The sequence below is a fragment of the Pongo pygmaeus genome, chromosome 6 (genome assembly GCF_028885625.2).
Source record: "Pongo pygmaeus isolate AG05252 chromosome 6, NHGRI_mPonPyg2-v2.0_pri, whole genome shotgun sequence".
Classification (NCBI taxonomy): domain Eukaryota; kingdom Metazoa; phylum Chordata; class Mammalia; order Primates; family Hominidae; genus Pongo; species Pongo pygmaeus.
Window position 1 is genome coordinate 91,311,152 of NC_072379.2, and position 23,437 is coordinate 91,334,588.

Below are 23,437 nucleotides of genomic sequence, written 5' to 3' on the forward strand. Positions count from 1 at the left end.
TTTCTGATAAAAATGATTTTATATGAGAACCCTAGTTATAATAGATAGGTAAATAAGATGCTTAATTCATGACATTTGCAAAAATACTAATATAATCAAGTGAAATAACAATTGACTGGACTTCTGCTTCAAAGTGATCCTGATATAAAAGAGCCCATTATGTAAACTTTCTGCTCCATATTTTAAATACTTCCTTTGCAATCACCTAAACCCTAATAGTGGAGTATTTTCATAGAGTGACATATAATTATAACATTAAGAAATACCCTTAAATGCCATATAGTTCAAATACTAATATATGGCTTCAGTCTTCTCAGTAACAGGCCAACTTTTGCTTGAATAACTCCAGAAACAGAGAACTCACTTCCTTCAACCTCTCTCCTTCCAGGCTATTTCCTTTTTAAGAAGTCTTCCTTATGTTGGCTCTAAATATACCTTGCTCCAGATCAGTGATTCTCAGTGAGGAAAGGGGAAAATTTTGTAACTTGCCAATGTATGGAAACATTTTTAGATGACAAAGCTTGGGGTGCTGGTGGCATCTCATGGGTAGAGGCTAATGATGCTACCAAACATCTTACTATGTACAGGACAGCCCTATATCCAGCCCAAAACAGCAATAGTGCCAAGGTTGCTCTAGAGTCAACCTATTTGTCCACAGAGAGAGTGTACCTGTTTCCATTCAGCTGTCTATCAGATACTTGGAGACAGCTAACTATATGAAGGCTATTACACTCCCAAGTTCTGCAACTATTTTTCCTATGTTCCTACAAGAAAACTGGCAATCAATGTGTGACTTTTCCTCAAGATATTTGAATTTAAAGGAGGAATGAATCATTGAAAGAAACCAATGCTTAATACAAATTGACCAGCGGTGGTCCCCTTGAGCACTGTGGAGTTGAGTGAAGGGGGTATAATAGAGGGATGTTTTTATATGCTCTTCCCTCTTCCCCATATAGCTAAAACCTATGAAATTTACTGCAAGGGATTTAATTTCAGGAGTTATTCCTCTCAGGGATACAATGTGAACAATGCATGTCATGTCATGATACACTATGTGATAGTAACCATCTCCTGAGTTGGAGTGTTCCTGGGATGTGGATAGTGCTAGAAATTCTGGAAAATTTCTATACCAGGGATGGGAAAGAGATAGGAAAGTCCTTTCAAGGCTCTCTTCTGCCCTTTCTATGAGCTTAACTTTTACATGCCATCTAAGCCAAATCTTCATTTGTTCCTGAAGTCACTTTAACACTCAGGGACAAAACAATAACTGGGTCAACTTATATCTGCTATGTTCTAATTAAAATTTGCTCCATCTAGGCAAGAAAAACTGAAGAAATGATGTGTTCTCTGGAAAGAGTGAAGATCATTTCAAGGAATATTTTTGATTGAACAACTTAGCAGTTAACTACAATCTATTCAAAAAGCACAAGCATTATCATTGTTTCAAAACAAGTACCATGTAGACAATTGCCTAACAGCAACCAACTTGATTCTCTTCTTGAATAAATATAAATACTGTTTTCCCTGAAGTGGGTGGATTGCAGGCTTATGGAGAAGAGCAGGATACAGTCTTAAAAATGCTTTGAGAGGAGGAGCCAAGATGGCCGAATAGGAACAGCTCCGGTCTACAGCTCCCAGCGCGAGCGACGCAGAAGACGGGTGATTTCTGCATTTCCATCTGAGGTACCGTGTTCATCTCACTAGGGAGTGCCAGACAGTGGGCGCAGGTCAGTGGGTGAGCGCACCGTGCGCCAGCCGAAGCAGGGGCGAGGCATTACCTCACTCGGGAAGCGCAAGGGGTCAGGGAGTTCCCCTTCCAGGGGTGACAGACGGCACCTGGAAAATCGGGCCACTCCCACCCGCATACTGTGCTTTTCCGACGGGCTTAGGAAACGGTGCCCCAGGAGAGTATAGCCCGCACCTGGCTCAGAGGGTCCTACGCCCACGGAGTCTCGCTGATTGCTAGCACAGCAGTCTGAGATCAAACAGCAAGTCGGCAGCGAGGCTGGGGGAGGGGCGCCCGCCATTGCCCAGGCTCGCTTAGGTAAACAAAGCAGCCTGGAAGCTTGAACTGGGTGGAGCCCACCACAGCTCAAGGAGGCCTGCCTGCCTCTGTAGGCTCCACCTCTGGGGGCAGGGCACAGACAAACAAAAAGACAGCAGTAACCTCTGCAGACTTAAATGTCCCTGTCTGACAGCTGTGAGGAGAGCAGTGGTTCTCCCAGCACGCAGCTGGAGATCTGAGAACGGGCTGACTGCCTCCTCAAGTGGGTCCCTGACCCCTGACCCCTGAGCAGCCTAACTGGGAGGCACCCCCCAGCAGGGGCAGACTGACACCTCACATGGCCGGCCAGGTACTCCAACAGACCTGCAGCTGAGGGTTCTGTCTGTTAGAAGGAAAACTAACAGAAAGGACATCCACACCAAAAACCCATCTGTACATCACCATCATCAAAGACCAAAAGTAGATAAAACCACAAAGATGGGGAAAAAACAGAGCAGAAAAACTGGAAACTCTAAAAACCAGAGTACCTCTCCTCCTCCAAAGGAACGCAGTTCCTCACCAGCAACGGAACAAAGCTGGACGGAGAATGACTTTGACGAGCTGAGAGAAGAAGGCTTCAGACGATCAATTTACTCCGAGCTACGGGAGGATATTCAAACCAAAGGCAAAGAAGTTGAAAACTTTGAAAAAAATTTAGAAGAATGTATAACTAGAATAACCAATACAGAGAAGTGCTTAAAGGAGCTGATGGAGCTGAAAACCAAGGCTCGAGAACTACGTGAAGAATGCAGAAGCCTCAGGAGCCGATGCGATCAAATGGAAGAAAGGGTATCAGCCCTGGAAGATGAAATGAATGAAATGAAGCGAGAAGGGAAGTTTAGAGAAAAAAGAATAAAAAGAAACGAGCAAAGCCTCCAAGAAATGTGGGACTATGTGAAAAGACCAAATCTATGTCTGATTGGTGTACCTGAAAGTGATGGGGAGAATGGAAACAAGTTGGAAAACACTCTGCAGGATATTATCCAGGAGAACTTCCCCAATCTAGCAAGGCAGGCCAACATTCAGATTCAGGAAATACAGAGAGCACCACAAAGATACTCCTCGAGAAGAGCAACTCCAAGACACATAATTGTCAGATACACCAAAGTTGAAATGAAGGAAAAAATGTTAAGGGCAGCCAGAGAGAAAGGTCGGGTTACCATCAAAGGGAAGCCCATCAGACTAACAGCGGATCTCTCGGCAGAAACCCTACAAGCCAGAAGAGAGTGGGGGCCAATATTCAACATTCTTAAAGAAAAGAATTTTCAACCCAGAATTTCATATCCTGCCAGACTAAGCTTCATAAGTGAAGGAGAAATAAAATACTTTACGGACAAGCAAATGCTGAGAGATTTTGTCACCACCAGGCCTGCCCTAAAAGAGCTCCTGAAGGAAGCGCTAAACATGGAAAGGCACAACCGGTACCAGCCACTGCAAAATCATACCGAAATGTAAAGACCATCGAGACTAGGAAGAGACTGCATCAACTAACGAGCAAAATATCCAGCTAACATCATAATGACAGGATCAAATTCACACATAACAATATTAACTTTAAATGTAAATGGACTAAATGCTCCAATTAAAAGACACAGACTGGCAAATTGGATAAAGACTCAAGACCCATCAGTGTGCTGTATTCAGGAAACCCATCTCACGTGCAGAGACACACATAGGCTCAAAATAAAAGGATGGAGGAAGATCTACCAAGCAAATGGAAAACAAAAAAAGCCAGGGGTTGCAATCCTAGTCTCTGATAAAACAGACTTTAAACCAACAAAGATCAAAAGAGACAAGGCCATTACATAATGGTAAAGGGATTAATTCAACAAGAAGAGCTAACTATCCTAAATATATATGCACCCAATACAGGAGCACCCAGATTCATAAAGCAAGTCCTGAGTGACCTACAAAGAGACTTAGACTCCCACACATTAATAATGGGAGACTTTAACACCCCACTGTCAACATTAGACAGATCAACGAGACAGAAAGTCAACAAGGATACCCAGGAATTGAACTCAGCTCTGCACCAAGTGGACCTAATAGACATCTACAGAACTCTCCACCCCAAATCAACAGAATATACATTTTTTTCAGCACCACACCACACCTATTCCAAAATTGACCATATCCTTGGAAGTAAAGCTCTCCTCAATAAATGTAAAAGAACAGAAATTGTAACAAACTGTCTCTCAGATCACAGTGCAATCAAGCTAGAACTCAGGATTAAGAATCTCACTCAAAACCGCTCAACTACGTGGAAACTGAACAACCTGCTCCTGAATGACTACTGGGTACATAATGAAATGAAGGCAGAAATAAAGATGTTCTTTGAAACCAACAAGAACCAAGACACAACATACCAGAATCTCTGGGATGCATTCAAAGCAGTGTGTAGAGGGAAATTTATAGCACTAAATGCCCACAAGAGAAAGCAGGAAAGATCCAAAATTGACACCCTAACATCACAATTAAAAGAACTAGAAAAGCAAGAGCAAACACATTCAAAAGCTAGCAGAAGGCAAGAAATAACTAAAATCAGAGCAGAACTGAAGGAAATAGAGACACAAAAAACCCTTCAAAAAATAAATGAATCCAGGAGCTGGTTTTTTGAAAGGATCAACAAAATTGATAGACCGCTAGCAAGATTAATAAAGAAAAAAAGAGAGAAGAATCAAATAGATGCAATAAAAAATGATAAAGGGGATATCACCACCGATCCCACAGAAATACAAACTACCATCAGAGAATATTACAAACACCTCTATGCAAATAAACTAGAAAATCTAGAAGAAATGGATAAATTCCTGGACACATACACCCTCCCAAGACTAAACCGGAAGAAGTTGAATCTCTGAATAGACCAATAGCAGGAGCTGAAATTGTGGCAATAATCAATAGCTTACCAACCAAAAAAAGTCCAGGACCAGATGGGTTCACAGCCGAATTCTACCAGAGGTACAAGGATGAGCTGGTACCATTCCTTCTGAAACTATTCCAATCAATAGAAAAAGAGGGAATCCTCCCTAACTCATTTTATGAGGCCAGCATCATCCTGATACCAAAGCCTGGCAGAGACACAATAAAAAAAGAGAATTTTAGACCAATATCCTTGATGAACATGGATGCAAAAATCCTCAATAAAATACTAGCAAACAGAATCCAGCAGCACATCAAAAAGCTTATCCACCATGATCAAGTGGGCTTCATCCCTGGGATGCAAGGCTGGTTCAATATACGCAAATCAATAAATGTAATCCAGCATATAAACAGAACCAAAGACAAAAACCACATGATTATCTCAATAGATGCAGAAAAGGCCTTTGACAAAATTCAACAACCCTTCATGCTAAAAACTCTCAATAAATTAGGAATTGATGGGACATATCTCAAAATAATAAGAGCTGTCTATGACAAACCCACAGCCAATATCATACTGAATGGGCAAAAACTGGAAGCATTCCCTTTGAAAACTGGCACAAGACAGGGATGCCCTCTCTCACCACTTCTATTCAACATAGTGTTGGAAGTTCTGGCCAGGGCAATTAGGCAGGAGAAGGAAATCAAGGGTATTCAATTAGGAAAAGAGGAAGTCAAATTGTCCCTGTTTGCAGATGACATGATAGTATATCTAGAAAACCCCATTGTCTCAGCCCAAAATCTCCTTAAGCTGATAAGCAACTTCAGCAAAGTCTCAGGATACAAAATCAATGTGCAAAAATCACAAGCATTCTTATACATCAATAACAGACAGACAGAGAGCCAAATCATGAGTGAACTCCCATTCACAATTGCTTCAAAGAGAATAAAATACCTAGGAATCCAACTTACAAGGGATGTGAAAGACCTCTTCAAGGAGAACTACAAACCACTGCTCAAGGAAATAAAAGAGGATACAAACAAATGGAAGAACATTCCATGCTCATGGGTAGGAAGAATCAATATCATGAAAATGGCCATCCTTCCCAAGGTAATTTACAGATTCAATGCCATCCCCATCAGGCTACCAATGACTTTCTTCACAGAATTGGAAAAAACTACTTTAAAGTTCATATGGAACCAAAAAAGAGCCCGCATTGCCAAGTCAATCCTAAGCCAAAAGAACAAAGCTGGAGGCATCACGCTACCTGACTTCAAACTATACTACAAGGCTACAGTAACCAAAACAGCATGGTACTGGTACCAAAACAGAGATATAGATCAATGGAACAGAACAGAGCCGTCAGAAATAATGCCACATATCTACAAGTATCTGATCTTTGACAAACCTGACAAAAACAAGAAATGGGGAAAGGAGTCCCTATTTAATAAATGGTGCTGGGAAAACTGGCTAGCCATATGTAGTAAGCTGAAACTGGATCCCTTCCTTACACCTTATACAAAAATCAATTCAAGATGGATTAAAGACTTAAATGTTAGACCTTAACCATAAAAACCCTAGAAGAAAACCTAGGCATTACCATTCAGGACATAGGCATGGGCAAGGACTTCATGTCTAAAACAGCAAAAGCAATGGCAACAAAAGCCAAAATTGACAAATGGGATCTAATTAAACTCAAGAGCTTCTGCACAGCAAAGGAAACTACCATCAGAGTGAACAGGCAACCTACAAAACGGGAGAAAATTTTCGCAACCTACTCATCTGACAAAGGGCTAATATCCAGAATCTACAATGAACTCCAACATATTTACAAGAAAAAAACAAACAACCCCATCAAAAAGTGGGCGAAGGACATGAACAGACACTTCTCAAAAGAAGACATTTATGCAGCCCAAAAACACATGAAAAAAAATGCTCACCATCACTGGCCATCAGAGAAATGCAAATCAAAACCACAATGAGATACCATCTCACACCAGTTAGAATGGCAATCATTAAAAAGTCAGGAAACAACAGGTGCTGGAGAGGATGTGGAGAAATAGGAACACTTTTACACTGTTGGTGGGATTGTAAACTAGTTCAACCCTTGTGGAAGTCAGTGTGGCGATTCCTCAGGGATCTAGAACTGGAAATTCCATTCGACCCAGCCATCCCATTACTGGGTATATACCCAAAGGACTATAAATCATGCTGCTATACAGACACATGCACACATATGTTTATTGCAGCATTATTCACAATAGCAAAGACTTGGAACCAACCCAAATGTCCAACAATGATAGACTGGATTAAGAAAATGTGGCACATATACACCATGGAATACTATGCAGCCATAAAAAATGATGAGTTCATGTCCTTTGTAGGGACATGGATGAAATTGGAAATCATCATTCTCAGTAAACTATCACAAGAACAAAAAACCAAACACCGCATATTCTCACTCATAGGTGGGAATTGAACAATGGGAACACATGGACACAGGAAGGGGAACATCACACTTCGGGGACTGTTGTGGGGTGGGGGGAGTGGGGAGGGATAGCTTTGAGAGATATACCTAATGCTAGATGACGAGTTGGTGGGTGCAGCGCACCAGCATGGCACATGTATACATATGTAACTTACCTGCACATTGCGCACATGTAGCATAAAACCTAAAGTATAATAATAATAATAATAATAAAAGAAAGAAAAAAAATGCTTTGAAAGAAATTTATTCACCAGGGAGGGTGAATAGACTCCCACATATATTTGCTAATATAGAAGGATTTTGATGTTAGCTTTCATTGATTACTGAATTAAGAAATCAATACTGTTGTTTTATAAAAGGGACCACCGCAGACTGGCTTGTTGTACTTAATAAGAGCATTGGGAAAATAATTATCCAGTTTCTTCATCAATGGTGATACAGCTTAACCCAGCAAGTCATTAAGAATTCTCCTCCATGCAGTTTTCCTATCAGCAAACACTGTCTATTGTATGAACTAACACAGCAGGGCATATCTCCTATGCTGCGTTCCGGAAAATTTCTATCCTTTAGTGAGAAGATAAGAAAAGAAGAGGAAGCTGGAGAGAAAGCACCTCCTGAAGCAATTCAGCAGAGAAAGGAATCCAGGCCCAAATGGGGGGATTGCAATGTCTAAACTGACCCAACTGCAAAAGGGAAGATGCACAAAATGCTGTCATTCTCTAAAGTTCTCTCTCAACAGGCAATTTGTAACGGAAAACCCCTGAGCTCTGGTTTGGGACTAGATGTTATAATCAGACGGCAGGAATTTTTAAAATTATGTGACAGGTTCATACTCATTTATTTCTTCCACCCTCTTTTTTCCCCCGGCTCAGTTCAAGAAAAGACAATTTCCAGTACATATGCAGGAAGTCAAAAGTAGTTAAAAATGGATGGCAATGCTACAGGCTGCACACTGTCACCACGGTTACCACACACCAGGTGTATGACCAGAATCAGTCACTGGAGCAGGAGCATGTGAGTATCAGAGCTACCCTGATAAATCTTCTCTCCAAAAATGTTTCCCTCATTAGTGTAAAAGAGGGCCTTAAATTCACCATTAGGAGTTTATGGCTTTGGATTACCACTGACTATATTTTTTAGAATTCTTATTAAAGGACATATATGTTTCAAAGGAATAATACACTTTAATTCTTAGCTACATAACAGCCACCTAACAACTCTTATTATTCGTGATGCCTTGCTGAATACAGGACCCTGTATTGAAGGGTTCCTTGGAAGGGTGCCTGGGGGTCGGTGTATAGGCTAATTGCTCCAACTCCTGGCTTGACTTGGCCTGGACGAGTCTGTGGCCTAATCAGAGTCTGACTAGTCAGGAAATGTTGGAGCCATGGAGGAGGGAATGGAGCCTTCTCTCCTGTTCCTTCTTATTCATGTCAAGGCCTTTATCCCCTTGTACATGGACGTCTCCCACAGTTTTCTGATTGGCCTCTTCAGATCCAGCATCTCATTTACACTGTCACCCTGTTAGCCTTCTCCAATGCAACTTTCATTCTTACTCATCCTCAAAACCTTTCTAAAGGTCATTTCTTACTTTGTGAGCTACATGAACATATTCTGAATTATAGTTACTGTTATTTCAGAGCACATTGTACTCATAGCCAGATTTTAAGTTTCTTGAGATCAGGGCTGTGTTCTATATGACTTTAGTGTTTGCTCTAACTCCTGTCACAGTGCAGTGCACACAGTAGGAGCTTAATACAAACTGACTTGCTGATTAACCATGTGGGAAACCAGCAATGACTTTATGGGACTGCTTGGGCACCAGAGAAGTCCACATAATTAGCTTTTGATATGGCTTTCCACTGACCTTTCCTATAATTTTAGGGACATAAGGTTACCATTTATTGAATCTGTCAGTTTTTGGTGAGGCATTTTCCACAGATTTTCTTAATTTATCTTCTCTCCAACTTTTTGAGGTAGATGATATTTTCTTCATTTTACAGATTAACCAGAAAATGGTGTAGTTGGAATTCAAACGCAGGTCTTTCTGATGCCAAAATCTATACTGTTTCCACTATAGCATGATAGTTTTGGGTTTTTTATTTATGCTGTGAAGATAAGAACCTTATCAACATTTGTGACTTTATGGTGATATTGACCAGATAAATGAAAAAAATCTAATGAGATAGGTCTTTCAATGAGTAAGAAGTGGCTTCTGCCCTTCAGAACTAAGTAGTACAGGGTTTTAGTAGCCCGCATTTTTTCCTCTAAACTAGTCTGACTTCTTCCAGGAAGTACATAGGTAGTAAAAGAGTAAAATTAGATTGTAAAAAGGCCATTTGCAGGGCACAGTTTCTCAATGACTTTGGATAAGTGGGATATTTACACATCTGCTGTAGAGTACCATTTATTGCACTAAGAGAAACTAAGGTGAGAAAAAACACATATATATAAGCCCTTACTAGTGGTAATATTAGACATAATGTAAATTTGTGAAATGACTGGCATTCATCTGGAAATTATGATTGAAGTATGACAGACAATATATATACATATATGAAATCTTTAATACTTCATTTATATATATATGAAGTATGACCGATACTCTTTTCTCAAATAAAATAGCATTTTTCATCTCTCTTGATCCAAGTATAGAAAGAGTGGCAAAATTAACATGACGTGCTTTCATATGTGCAATATTTTCTATCCATCTAGTGAAACCGAAGGGTGTTTATTTAAAACCAGTTATCCTAATTACTCATAACGTGATGGTGTAATCTGAAGAAGGAAATAAATTTCTAATAGCTCATAGAGAACCACACAGAATTATACCTAGAATTTTATTTTATGTATCTATCTATGTATTTATTATTACTTACTTTTTTTTTTTTTTGAGATGAAGTCTTGCTCAGTTGCTCCAGGCTAGAGGGCAGTGGCCTGATCTTGGCTCACTGCAATCTCCGCCCCCTGGGTTCAAGTGATTCTCCTGCCTCAGCCTCCCGAGTAGCTGGGAACACAGGTGTGTCCCACTGTGCCCTGCTAATGTTTTGTATTTTTGGTAGAGACAGGGTTTCACCATGTTGGCCAGGCTAGTCTCAAGCTCCTGACCTCAGGTGATCTGCCTGCCTCAGCCTCCCAAAGTGCTGAGATTACAGGCATGAGCCACAGCACCTGGCCTGTACCTAGAATTTTAGGTGCCACAAATATGAGATAGAGAAAGAAGGTTATTATATTCCAATGCAAATATAGCCAATTTAAGTGGTTCATGACATAAAAAGACAACATGAGTGTAGTATAGTTTCTTTTAGTGTTTGGGGCTTTGATTATAGTAATTTGGTGGGAGGCAAAGTGTATGACTTTTATTACTGTGACATTAATGCTCTAATCAGAAAAAATACTAAACTTAAAGTGACATATAAATATCACATGGGGTAATTAAAAGAACACAGAAGTACAAAAGGTCTATCTGAGTTCTAGTTCTTGTGCTTTCTACCAGTGGGAGTTTTCATGAAACCAATCTTTCTGGGGATTGGGAAAATGACAAAGTTGAGCTAGATGATTTCTCACTTATTTACTTCTATAAAATTTAGTAACCTTATAAGTAAGGATTGCAAGAGTTTGTATATTTCTTCTTTCCTAACAAAATTATGACAGCCAATTATTAGCTTTATATCTAGTTTAAGTTATGTGTTAAATGTTTCCTTTTTTTTTTAAATGGTAGTAATCCTCTGGCTTCTCTGCATACATTTTTAGGTTTATATCCTGAGAAATTTTATTAATATTTTATCTCTGAACAAAAAAATGCTTTAGTAAAAATTAGCAGGAATAATGGAGTTCCATGACATTATGCCTTCCTGTGTTTGATTGTATCAGTGGCTTCAAATTATTATTTCATCTTACCTTGACAGTCTGTTGTGTAACTGCAGCACTTGTCCTGTGGGCAGGGCATACTTACCAGCTCCTTCACTCTGGGTTGAGCCCTGTGAGTTGCTTTGGCTAATGGGATGTTAGCAGGTGCGAAACAAGCAGAAACTTGAAAGAGCTTTGTACAGCTGAGTTTGCATTCTCTTGCACCTCTGCCATCACTCAGAGAACATTTCCTGGGCTAGATGATTGATTCCAGGAGGAGGATAAGAGACAACCTGGAGCAGAGCTGCCCCCAGTGAAACCCAGCCTCCATTAGTTCACAGCATCTGATCTTTAGACTTGTAAACTAATAAATAATATTCTTATTTGAACCACTGAATTTTGGAGGTAGTGTTTAATGTTGCAATAGCTACCTGATATGCTTCTAACAATTTTCATTGGCAGAAAAATCTTCTGCCTGCAAACCTATATTGTCAAATTATAACTAGAAAAATTAATAATTGCATTGTTGATATAATCCATTGATGACATTATTATGATATTTTCCTTTTGTTCCCCCAAAACATAAAAGCAAAGAGATACAGCCTTTTAGCAATAGCATTAGCCAATCTTACCTGTATGGAAACACTGCTGTAAGAGCCACCAATGACCCCTGCAATGAGAAGTGGGATGTTTTCTTGAATGGCATAGGATCCATCAGGACACATATACTCAGCTTCATCCACTTTTGTCAAAGATGCCCTGACAAACTCCAGTGATTGCTCCAATGCATAGGTATCCCTTGAACATGTATCCAAAATGTGAACACCCAACTTCACTCCTGGTAGCAAGTAATCATCTTTGTTGATTTCATCAATAGCAAACAACATAGCTTCCAGGCGTTGAATCCCTCGGTCTTCATTGATTCGCCCACATTCTTCAGTTCCAGTGCCTTTTTCATTAATAGGAAACAGGCCCCCTAAAACAAGGTCACCTTCTATTTTAATCTCTCTCCTTAGAAAGTTATGGTCCCCTAAAGAGAGTAAAAATCCCTTTGAAAACAAAGCTAAGGTAAGAACTTGGAGTCTTGTCAACATCTTCATGAATCCTGTTTCTGTACCTCTGGGAGATATCAATGGTGGAGCCAATGTGTCATGCTAGTCCTCTCTCATTTCCAAACTGGATCTTTGGCCTGTCCTTCAAATAAGGGAGGAACAGACTAACAGAGCCTGTCACAAAATTCCTAAAGAGATAAAAATTATATGAACAAAAATGGTAAAGAAAGCGACAGTGATTACATCGATCATGCCCAATCAGACCTTTAATGGGATGACTCAGAAAACCATTTACTAAACACACAGTACACCACAGCACCAGGCACTCTCTCACAGGTATTCTCACCCCATCCTTACACACTCCATGATGTAGTTCCTAGTGGTCCCATCTCACAGAAATGGACACAGAGGGTCAAGGAGGTGACCTTACAAAGTGTACTTACTGCAGATTGGGTTTGGACCCCAGTTTTTTTTTTTTTTCTTTTTAAAGCCAAGTCCAGTACTCTCTCTACTGAGTCATTTACTTTGTTTTTGTTAGGGCAGCAATGTGGATGTGAGTTTATATCCCTTCTCTTTAAGCTACATTTGTAAACTTACCTTTTTTATGGACTCTTTCCCTTTCCATTTAAAACACAACAAAACACAATGAACTCTGCTACCATTTCTGCATTTCTACCACTGCATCTTTGTCCCTCCCTTAATAGATGAACTCTCCTAGCCCATTGAGGTTAAGAGTCTGCCTCAACTGCTCTAACAAAAGGGTTGTGGAAAAAGCTGCTACTTATCTACTAGTTTCTAAATTGAATAAACTATAAACTCACTGTAGTTCTCATTTTACTTGACCTTAATTGAAATCTTGACTATTCTCTACCTATTACAACTTCCTAGGTTTCTGTTATCATGCTTCATCTTGACAACATCTCAAATTCCATTGTTTAACACCTTGCTTCCCCCATCCTCCCACTACCTCTTCCTGGGCCAACTCATCTATCTTCATAGTTTCAGCTACCACTTAAATGAGCTCCATACTTCTTAGGTCAACTGCCTGCTAAACAGCTTTACCCACACATCCGTCAGACACCTCAAAGTCTACGTGTCTATGAATGGATCTTCTCTGTTTCCAGGCTCTCAGGCCAGAAATCTGCACCCTAGAGTCTTCTCCACTTCACCCCCTGCTACCGTCTTTCAATTAGCCACTATGCCCTGCAGAATCTAAACCGCTTAACATCTCCCAAAGCTACCACTTCTTCCTTATCCCCACTATGCTGAGCTCTTGTAATTCGTAGCAAGACCCTAGCAATAAATTCCCAGAGAGCTGCTACCACCCCCGAAAGCACTGTTTTGAGCATTAAAAAAAGATACCCCCTTTACCAGTACACAATTTCTCAACTTTTTGTTGTATAACCTGTACAACTATAGATGATGGGGCAAGTGTGATTGCTGGTGGCTGCCTCCCCTACCCAGAGTGAGGCAACTCCTCATTTTGTCCTCACATCTCAGGTAGTGCAATGAATGCTAGTGCTGGGGTGCACACAGTGGACTCTAGCTACTGTGAATTGAGCATCTTTTTACATTCTAGGCTAGAACGTATGAATCTACTGGGAATCAGGCAAAGCCTTGCTGTGAGGATCATGCTTTGGACAGTAGTCTGGGATCTTTCTAGAGAGCTTTCCAAAACTCTGGTGTGGTGTAGTCTAGTTGCATGCACACATGAACCTATGTACCTGCTGTTGAATTCTTTGACACTCAGCTTTCTAGCACTAGAGCAAACACTTGGTCAGCACATTCACACGGCCTGCTTACTTCTATCCCCCTAGATAAGATGAATGTATTACTTTCAGAGTCAAGTGAGAGATCTGACTGCATCAGGCTCCTGGAGCATTCTTCTGACAGGTTGCAGCCACATGCCCTTGTGTGTTCAGTTGAGCATGCCTGTCTGCTTTTCAACTTTCACGCATGATTGTGTGTTGGAAGGGTTTTATGAAGGAAGGGCTCTCCTAGCTGGTCCAAGACTCAATCAAGATGCCTAAAAGCCACACTATTCATGTGCTCTCAGATAAATTAGCAAATGTTAGCAATTTGAATGATGTCTCATTGGGGAAGACACTCTAATGCATAATCTCAATTACTATTCAGAGTAGCCCATCTTCTACCAATGTATACTGAGTTTCCCTTGCCCACAGGTTTAAGAATTAACTCATTATAAATCTCTTCTCAGTGCTTTATGATCTTGTCCCTGGCTAGCTCTAAAGCCTTACTGCTCACCATGCTCATCTGCATGGGCCTACCTCTGCCTTCAGATCTTAAGCTGCAGATATATTGAACTATGTGCACTCAGTAGGTGTTTAGGGTGTTGATGACCCCTTGCTTTTGCTCATGCTGTTCCCTTTTGCCAAGAATGTCCTTCTATACCAATTTCTCCAGCAAATAGCCACTTACCAATTCAAGACTCAACAGTTACCACCAGGAAAGATCAAGTATTCTGTCTTATCTCCCTTCCCCAATCAAATTGTTGACTTCTGGCTTTATATTCCTGTTGCAGTTTGTTCAAGAAATGTTTGCTATTGCTATTTTGATTTATATTTGTTTTCTTGTGTGTCCATTGAGAATTAATGAAATGGCACAGCATTTAGAATTTTTCAGGTGCCAAGGAAGAAAAAAACTCAATGAAACAAGCAAGACAGGAGCTAGTCCAGTGTTTACTTCAACATTTTTGACATTTCTCCCTTTTCATATTAGCAGTGCCCTTTAAAACCCAGATTTCCGCTTGCTTTCTGTTCCTTTCACATGCAGCGAATGATGGGCTATTTTCCTGAGCCACAGAGTCAGCTGGGATATGTTTTGTCTGTTTGTTTAGGTGTGAATCTCAGTACTGATGGCAGCAGCCATTGAAATGCTCAGTATTAACTCAGAGCCTCCCTGGGAGATCTGCCACAGGGCACCAGAAAGTCTAATAATAATAATTTTTTTTAAAAGTTGATACTGTAGTAGAATTTTTTTGTTTCATATCAATTTCTTGTCTGTTTGATCTTTACGTGCAGTTCCCTTTGAAGAAAAACTGCCATAGAAGGCAAAAGACACCGTGATCATTATCGTTAATGATAAAGATGCAGAAATTTCTCTACAAAATAATTGTTTTATGTGCCTAGTAAAACAGAATAGCTAATTAAAAGAAGGCCATCAACACAGGCTTACCATGTATCTTTGCAAAAAGTGTAGACATCTTTTGAATGTAAAGAAAGTTTGGCTACTCAAAGAGTAAAGATTACCTTATAGTCTATAGAAAGCTTAATTCTCTGTTGGGAAAGGGCTCTTAGCCAAAAAAGACTTCAAATGAAACACTGCATTAAACTGAAAGTAATAGTCTCTCATGTCCAAACTGGATCTTTGGCCTGTCCTTCAAATAGGGAAGGAACAGATTAATAGAGTCTGTTACCAAATTCATAAAGAGATAAAAATTATATGAACCAAAATTATAAAGAAAGCAACAGTGTCTATCAGTTTACCTGTTTCACAGGTAAGGACTGTGTTTTATTTCTCTTTGTTTACGTTCTGGTATAGTAAAATAATTCAATGAATGTTTCTTGAAGGAATATAGACATCCATGATGTCTATGTTTGTACATGACTCTTTACTATTTTATTTACGGTATGGGAAATGGGAATTAAATAAGAGAAATGCATTATTTTTGCTTCATTACCTACCTGGTCACATCAGATGCATTTCCCCTATTGTACTCTTTGATGGTAGGGTCACCAACAGGTAGAAATATAGTAATGAATTTGTATTATGCAAGAAAAAATACTGCCTTTGTACTTGAATATTGCAACTGAGATTGGCATCTAGGAAGCCAGGAGAGATGTAGACCTGAACTGACCTACATTTACTGCTTAAGTTTTTGGTCAGGAGAATACTAAATAAGGAATATGCACGTTCTTCTATCTCAAAGCCTCAGAGACACATTCACTTATGAAATATTTATTCAACACCTACTATGTGTGCACTAGGCTATGAGTTGGATACCCAGGATATATACTTTAGTTGTAAACAAATGAACATCATCCCTGCTGCCAAATAACATTCTAAATGCTTACACATTTTTATATAAAGAGTGATAGAAAAGTATGCATCTCTGTTTTTACCAACTATTTTCATCATTAGTGAAAATCTTGAAAGTTTGTATACCATTGGTTTCCTTCAACATGATAATTGTTAAGTGCTATACTAAAAAACTGATTTATTCATACTACATGTGTTACATAAATTTAAAAATTAGATATACAGACCATAAAAATAAGTTGGGGGATGACAATGTCATGTAAAATATTTTTTCCTTTTAGCTCTGTGACAGGGCATATCTAAGTAACATTTAATGTCATTTTAGAGAATTACAAATCAAAAATCAATTAATGTTTAAATACACTGTCTTTGTATTTTTATTTACTTTTTCTTTATAGCAGAACTTATAATGATTAAAACTGTAGCACTATGCATAATCAGAGACAATTAGCATTGTTTAAAATGAAGCCCTAAGAAAGTTAAAAAAAAAAGTAACATTGAAAAATAGACAAACATGTTTAATTCAATGCCACTGTTATCTCTGTGTAACAGTTTATCGGATTGTGTGAAAGGGCACCAACCACCTCTTTTCAGGTTCTTTTCATTACAAATCAGCCAGCAGCACATTCCTCAGATAAACAGGCTCCCTACTGCAAGCACATTCATATGCAGCTGGAGAATTGCATCTCTACAGTCAAAGTTCTCCATTCAGGGATGATGAGTGATGTGTCAACTGTAAACAAGCATGTGTAGCCCTCTCTGTAGGCAACCTGCTCACCAATGTTTTATTAATTGATGCATTAATAGAATCTCAGAGGTTTGCTGTGAATATAACCCCTGGAATATATGAACTCAAAGCATTTCTGTACTCTGCATATGCTAATATGTATTTTCGTCTATTCTTTGCTGAGGGACTCAGTGTCGGAAATGAAATGCACTTTCAGTCAATGCAAAAGTAGTTTATCCAGGGAAAGGAAAGGGTCTATCTGGGAGATAAAATCCCAGAAACCATACATACTCTTTCCCAGAAATAAATCCTTAAGTTGCTGAAGGGTTTCTGAGAGTGCTCAAATCCTGCACACTCAATCAATCTGGAGCAAAGTTAGGGTTAGTCCTAGTATGTGCAATTTGATTATGATTCTGTAATTTTTCAGCTGTCAGTATTATAGGCAACAAAAGGCATAGCCCTTGCTCTTAGACTGCCATTTTCAGTTGGGTAAACAAACAGAGTCTGTAGTTATATTGGCATTTTTAATAGGCGATATGCCATTACATGACTGTAATTCTTTTACTGGAGAAAAAGGGTATTTTTCCCCAGAAGTCTTAGGGAGCTATTATGAGTAGCTCATCATTTCAAACCCAATCATTTTTTGTAGATCTACCTTAAAATTTCTTTTCCTTGTAGCCTTCCTTGTTACTCCACTGTAAGGGGTTCCTTCATTTGCTAAATTCCCATACACTTTGTGCTATGTTTATCATGAGGATCATATTTTGTCTTGTGTTTTATTTGCAAAGTTTTTAAATTGAAAATTATTCTTACTTTACCATTAGTTTGTAAACTACTATATATCAAGGAGCATACTCTGGATATTGTTGTATGTTCCACAGTGCCTCAGACACAGTTGTCAAAAGTTGGTTAAATAATAAATTCCCAGTAGCATGCAAGTTTTAGAAAGATTGATCAGGAGATTGAAAAAATAATTTGGAAATTTCATTCAGATAATGAAGATCGCTAAAAAGATCTGTCATTTTCAAAATGACATTATACTAGGACAAAATTCAACTTTGGCCCTAGATAAATTTGACCCAAATATCTCTGATCTGACTTTGTGATGCTGAATTGTCAGTTGATTTTTTACAGGAAGAAAAGTATAAATTAAAACTGGAAATTTTGAGAGCATTTAGAGAAAAAAGAATGAGAATACATGTTATTGGTCTGAGAGGGATTAGGAAGAATGGAAAACAATACATCAAATGACAGGTTAAGTTCCTTCAAAGCATGAAGGACGGGGCAGAATAGAGGAGGCCAGGCTTACGCACTAAGGTGTAAAGTTAGGGAGAAGAGTTCTGCTTTCCTTCAAATTTTCTGAGTTTAAGGCTGTTTGAAATCCCACAATGTGTGTGAAATTTTAAACAACAAAAACATTAGGTCAAATCGTGGGAAATGAAAGACCCTCTTATATAAACCTATTTTATTAATAGATTAAATGAAAACACCAAAGAACCCTGGGTAACTATGTTGAAGAGAGGGACATTGTCAGTTGGCATGTTGGAGCTGAGAAACGGATGGTGATGAGGCCAAAAGAAGAAAGGCCCACTTCACTATTCGACCTTGGACCAAAAAAACTAAGTCAGGTAAATTAAAAAATAAAAATTACATCTCCTATTCATCTCCTATTTTCTTTATCTTCTGAATTTAGAGGAAAATGATTTTATGAGGTAGGCAAACAGATTGTCCTAAACTTTGGTGATTGCTGGTAATTTACTTCCCATCAATAGTATTCACTTTGTTGAGTGACTCAGTATAGAATACATTGAAGATTTATTCACTTCCCTTCAAAGTAAACCTTTATTTTCCTAAGCATCAAAGTGCACAGTATTTTCATGGTATGTGTGCATGTGCACATGTGTGTGTTGCCATTTCAGCTGCTTTAGCATCCTCAAGTTCCTTACCCTCATTACAAAGCCTCTGAATTAGAGCCTCCCCAAATTCCCTGTGATCCACCTTTGTCCTTTACCTCTTCCAAGCTGCAAAGTCTAATAGAAGTTTCAGGTTTGTCAGCATAAACCGAGTGTAGAAACTGGGTATGTCAAAAGCTTTCTCTCTAGCTCTGGACAAAATGGTGAAGGAGCAGAAATGGAAGAATACCATTTTTAGGAGGATATTTTTACCGATTGGCAATATGACCCATCAAGTGGCTATTATTAATAATTTCCTAGATGTATACAGTCCATTTTTGTATTATTTCAGAGTATTCTGCATAGTGAATTAACTCTTCTGTTTCCTGGTGAAAAATAATTATATCATCTATTGCTAAGTAGAGAGTGAGAGAGGGACTGAGAGAGAGAAAGAGTAAAGCAAATTGCTCAAGATGGTAGTCAGTAGTAATAAATACAGAATTAGGATTTGGTAAGACGTTACCATTATTGCTCCAACAAGTCTACAAAACAGAACACATGTCACACATATCTTTACAAAAATATCACTTCTATCATTCACATATTCCTGGTGACCATTCCTATGATATGGTTACTAGGAGAAGTCAGGTACAGATATTGGACTGTTACTGGATTTACCCTCCTGCTGAAAATAACTACAAAATTGGAGAAAAAATATGAAGCAAACTATGATCTTTGAGAGAAAAAAAAAAAAAACACATGAGGGAAACCCCATGGTTACCTCATAGATTCCCCAGTATTCTGCACAGGGCACTTTCCTGCCATGTAGCAGTGGCAGTCTTTCTGACTTGAGGAGGCAGGGATTATTTAATAGAATTCTAAGCTGCTAAAGTGGTTGCTATTTGTGGGGCAGTGAGCTGCATGGAGTTGGTGGGCAGATCTGAGTGGTCATCCACATGGTGAGACTCAGTGAGGCCTGGCAGACGTATCTGAGAGATATTAGAGTTCCAAGCCAGCCAGAGTGCAGAGATCATACTAGGCACTTTGCGCTTTTTATTAAAACCTTAGAAAGACTGGCTGTACTCTATTAGTAAAGGCCAAGCTTTGGAAGTAGGGTCACGTCATAGGACTAAGTATAAAACAGACCTGCCCTCATAGAGAATGAAACTAAGTCTAACAAAAGTAAAATGATCCACCAGTATTTATTTATGGGCCTGTTAAGACAAAACTCAAACTCTTAAAGAAAGATGACATAATTCAGACTGCCTACAAATATATGTTCTATAATAACCAGCATGTAAGTATAAATTGCTTGACATATAAGAAAACAGAAAAACAGCACCCAGAGCAAAGAGAGGAAGCATTATTTGAAATAAGACCTGAAATGGTGCACATATTGGAATTAACAGACAAGAACTTGGACTATTATAAATATGTTCGAAAACATAACAAAATGAATGAATAGTTGGGGAATCTCAGCAGAGAAGGGAAACTATAAAAATACTATATGGAGATTCTAGAACTCAGAAGTACAATATTTAAAATAAAGATTTCATGGCAGGAGGCAACAGATTGGAGAGGCAAAATAATAAACTTGAAAATGAACCAAAAGAAATTATCCAATCCAATCAGAGAGAAAAAAGATAGAAAAGAAATTCAACAAATCTTCAGTGTCCAGTTGGACAATATTTAGTAGTCTAACACATGTAAAATTAATGTTTCAGAAGGAGAGATGAATGAAAGAAAATACTTGAAGTAATGGCCAAAAAATTCCCCAAATTTGGTGATAAACATAAGATTACAAAACCAAGGAGCTCAGCAATTCTCAAGCAGGATAAATACAAATAAAACCATATGTAGTTAAATCATAGCCAAATTGATCAAACTAAAGGTAAAGGAAAATCCTTGAAAACAATCAGAATAAAGCAGCACATATGTGTAATGTAACAACAATATTAATGATAGCTGACTTATCAGAAAAAATAACAGCCATAACTTAATGAAATGGCTTCTTTGAAGTTCCGGGGAAAAATTGGTCAAGCATCACAGAATTCTCTACCCAGTTAAACTATACTTTAAGAAGGTGAAATAAAGACTTTTTAAAGGCAATTAGAACAGACATTTCATAATTAGTAGACTTACACAATCAGAAATGCTAGAGGAGGGCCAGGCACTGTGGCTCGTGTCTGTAATCCCAGCACTTTGGGAGGCCAAGGTGGGTGGATCACTTGAGGTCAGGAGTTCGAGACCAGCCTGGCCAACCTGGTGAAACCCCATCTTTACTAAAAATACAAAAATTAGCTGGGCTTGGTGGCGGGTGCCTGTAATCCCAGCTACTTGGGAGGCTGATGCAGGAGAATCGCTTGAACCCAGGAGGCGGAGGTTGCAGTGAGCAAAGATTGCGCCGTTGCACTCCAGTCTGGGGGCACAGAGGTTAAACTCCATCTCAAAAAACAAAAACAAACAAACAAACAAACAAAAAAAGAAATGCTACAGGAATTACTTCAAAGTAAGAGGAAACAACACCAGATGGAAAATCAAACCTACAAGAAGGAATGAACAGTACCAAAATGGTCAATATGTGGGTTAATATAGAAGAAAATCTGTAAGTCTAGACATTAGATATTGTTAGCTTAATTTCATAAAAGCTATATTTGTCACAATTTTTTTTAAAAAGTGAGAAAAGTTCCACTACCATTTTGTTTATTTTATGGTTTGATTTTACTTCTCTCTGTGTATATATGTTTGCCTTCATCCTATATCCTGTTTGCTGGAAACTCCTTTGGGCATTCTAGAGCCTTCTACTAAAAGAGCCATCCCCATAATTCAACAGCCATGTTTCTGAAAGTAGCATTTGAGAGAATATTTTTCTTTAATTTTATTGCTGCTAATAGATTTAGTCAAGACTTAAACCCAGCTGGCACACACTGGTACAGCCATACCAGTTGTTAAAATATTTAAATATTTCCATCCAGTTGGCGTATAGCCAATCCTACCAAGCCCTTTGAGCATTTCTCCATCTTCCTGGCTATTCTGGTCCCCTCTCTAGCATATCTCCACCTACCCTCTCTCATCCTTAACCCACAAATTTCCTCATGACCCAGCAACTAAAGTGTTAGATTCTGGCACAGTAGGGTCTTTAGTTTCCACTTCCAAGGTTATGATTACTGCCCATTTCGATAACTTGATACTAGTTGTTAAGCCTTTTGAATATCATACCTGAATTGACTTGCTGAATAAGATGTTCAACATTTGGGAAAAGTTTCACTTTTAAGCAAAATCCCAATCAGCTAAAACAGCTGAATTTTTCCGTTTTGGTCTGACAGATTAGCATCCATTTCCTTTTTTTTTTTTTTTTTTCTTGAAAACTACATCACAGTTTTCTTTTCGGAACCAACACATATGTTTCTAAAGTGAGGTGAATTCATTCCTGGATTGATGGGTGGCTTATGACACACCTGATTAACAAGAGTCAAGTGTCCCTGGCTACTGCAGTTGGTTAAGGAATGAGCCTGTCACCAAATCATTGCCAAGCAAGATGATTTAAGAACATTTTTCAGAACCACTAGGAGAAAAACATCCTCTCTCTGGTAGAGTGGCTTAAAAGAATGCATGTAAGCTCTTGTAAGTATGGGAGCTGCTGGTGGGCATCTTACCACCATGAGACAAATGCTTGTCTGAGAATAAACACAGAGAATTGCAGAGCCAAGGAATGGGGATATAGTGAGACCCGTGCTGCTTAATCCAGCTAAAATTTCCCAGTAACATGAGACAATAAATTCCCTTTTGGTTTTGCTGAAATCAGTTTGAAATTGGTTTTATATAACTTTGCCCAAAAAGATTCCCAAATAGCCTCTCTCTGTCTTTCCCATACCCTTTACATTAAAGATAATAAAATTTATTGGGCACCTACTATGTGCTAAAACTATGGTTAATGTTCTACATAGATTATTTTATTTAACCCCATAACTTTTATCCCATTTATACACTTACATATAGATGCCATCTCAGATGGCCACAGGCTTCATGATGGCTCCCTCTGTGCTACTGTGTTAATGACAACTCTTTCCAGAAATTCAATGACTCCAGAGTCATCTTTTCTTTATGCTATTATCAGAAGTCCCATCTTCTCAATTCTCTTACCACAATCAAGTCATCTGATATATTAAACCACCAGTTTTGGCACATTAATGCAAGTTAATTTGTTACCCACTTAGGGATGATCAAATTTTTGAATGGCCCAAAACACAGGGTTAAAACATTAAAGAGAGAAACATTTTTAATCATGGAATTTTAGATACCTTTATGTACAGATAGTAAAGTATTAAGGCCTAATTGATGTTCTTCAAGTTATAGCATGTATGAACCCCATACTCAAATAGAAGTCAACTCGTGTGTATCAGATACTATGAGATTTCAGACTTAGAATAATCCTGATCTCATCAGATAGACAATTAAATGCC

At 38.7% G+C, this 23,437-nt stretch overlaps 1 protein-coding gene across 2 annotated transcripts in view; it reads right to left on the reverse strand.

The window, feature by feature from the left end:
- GRM3 (glutamate metabotropic receptor 3) overlaps window positions 1-23,437 on the reverse strand; it is a 226,295-nt gene that overhangs the window by 93,234 nt on the left and 109,624 nt on the right. For both annotated transcript variants that reach the window (XM_054496688.1, XM_054496687.1), the window contains exon 2: window positions 11,877-12,484. In XM_054496688.1, coding sequence (XP_054352663.1) covers window positions 11,877-12,344 — 468 coding nt within the window. In that variant the 5' untranslated portion in view covers window positions 12,345-12,484. The remainder of the gene's footprint in view (window positions 1-11,876; window positions 12,485-23,437) is intronic.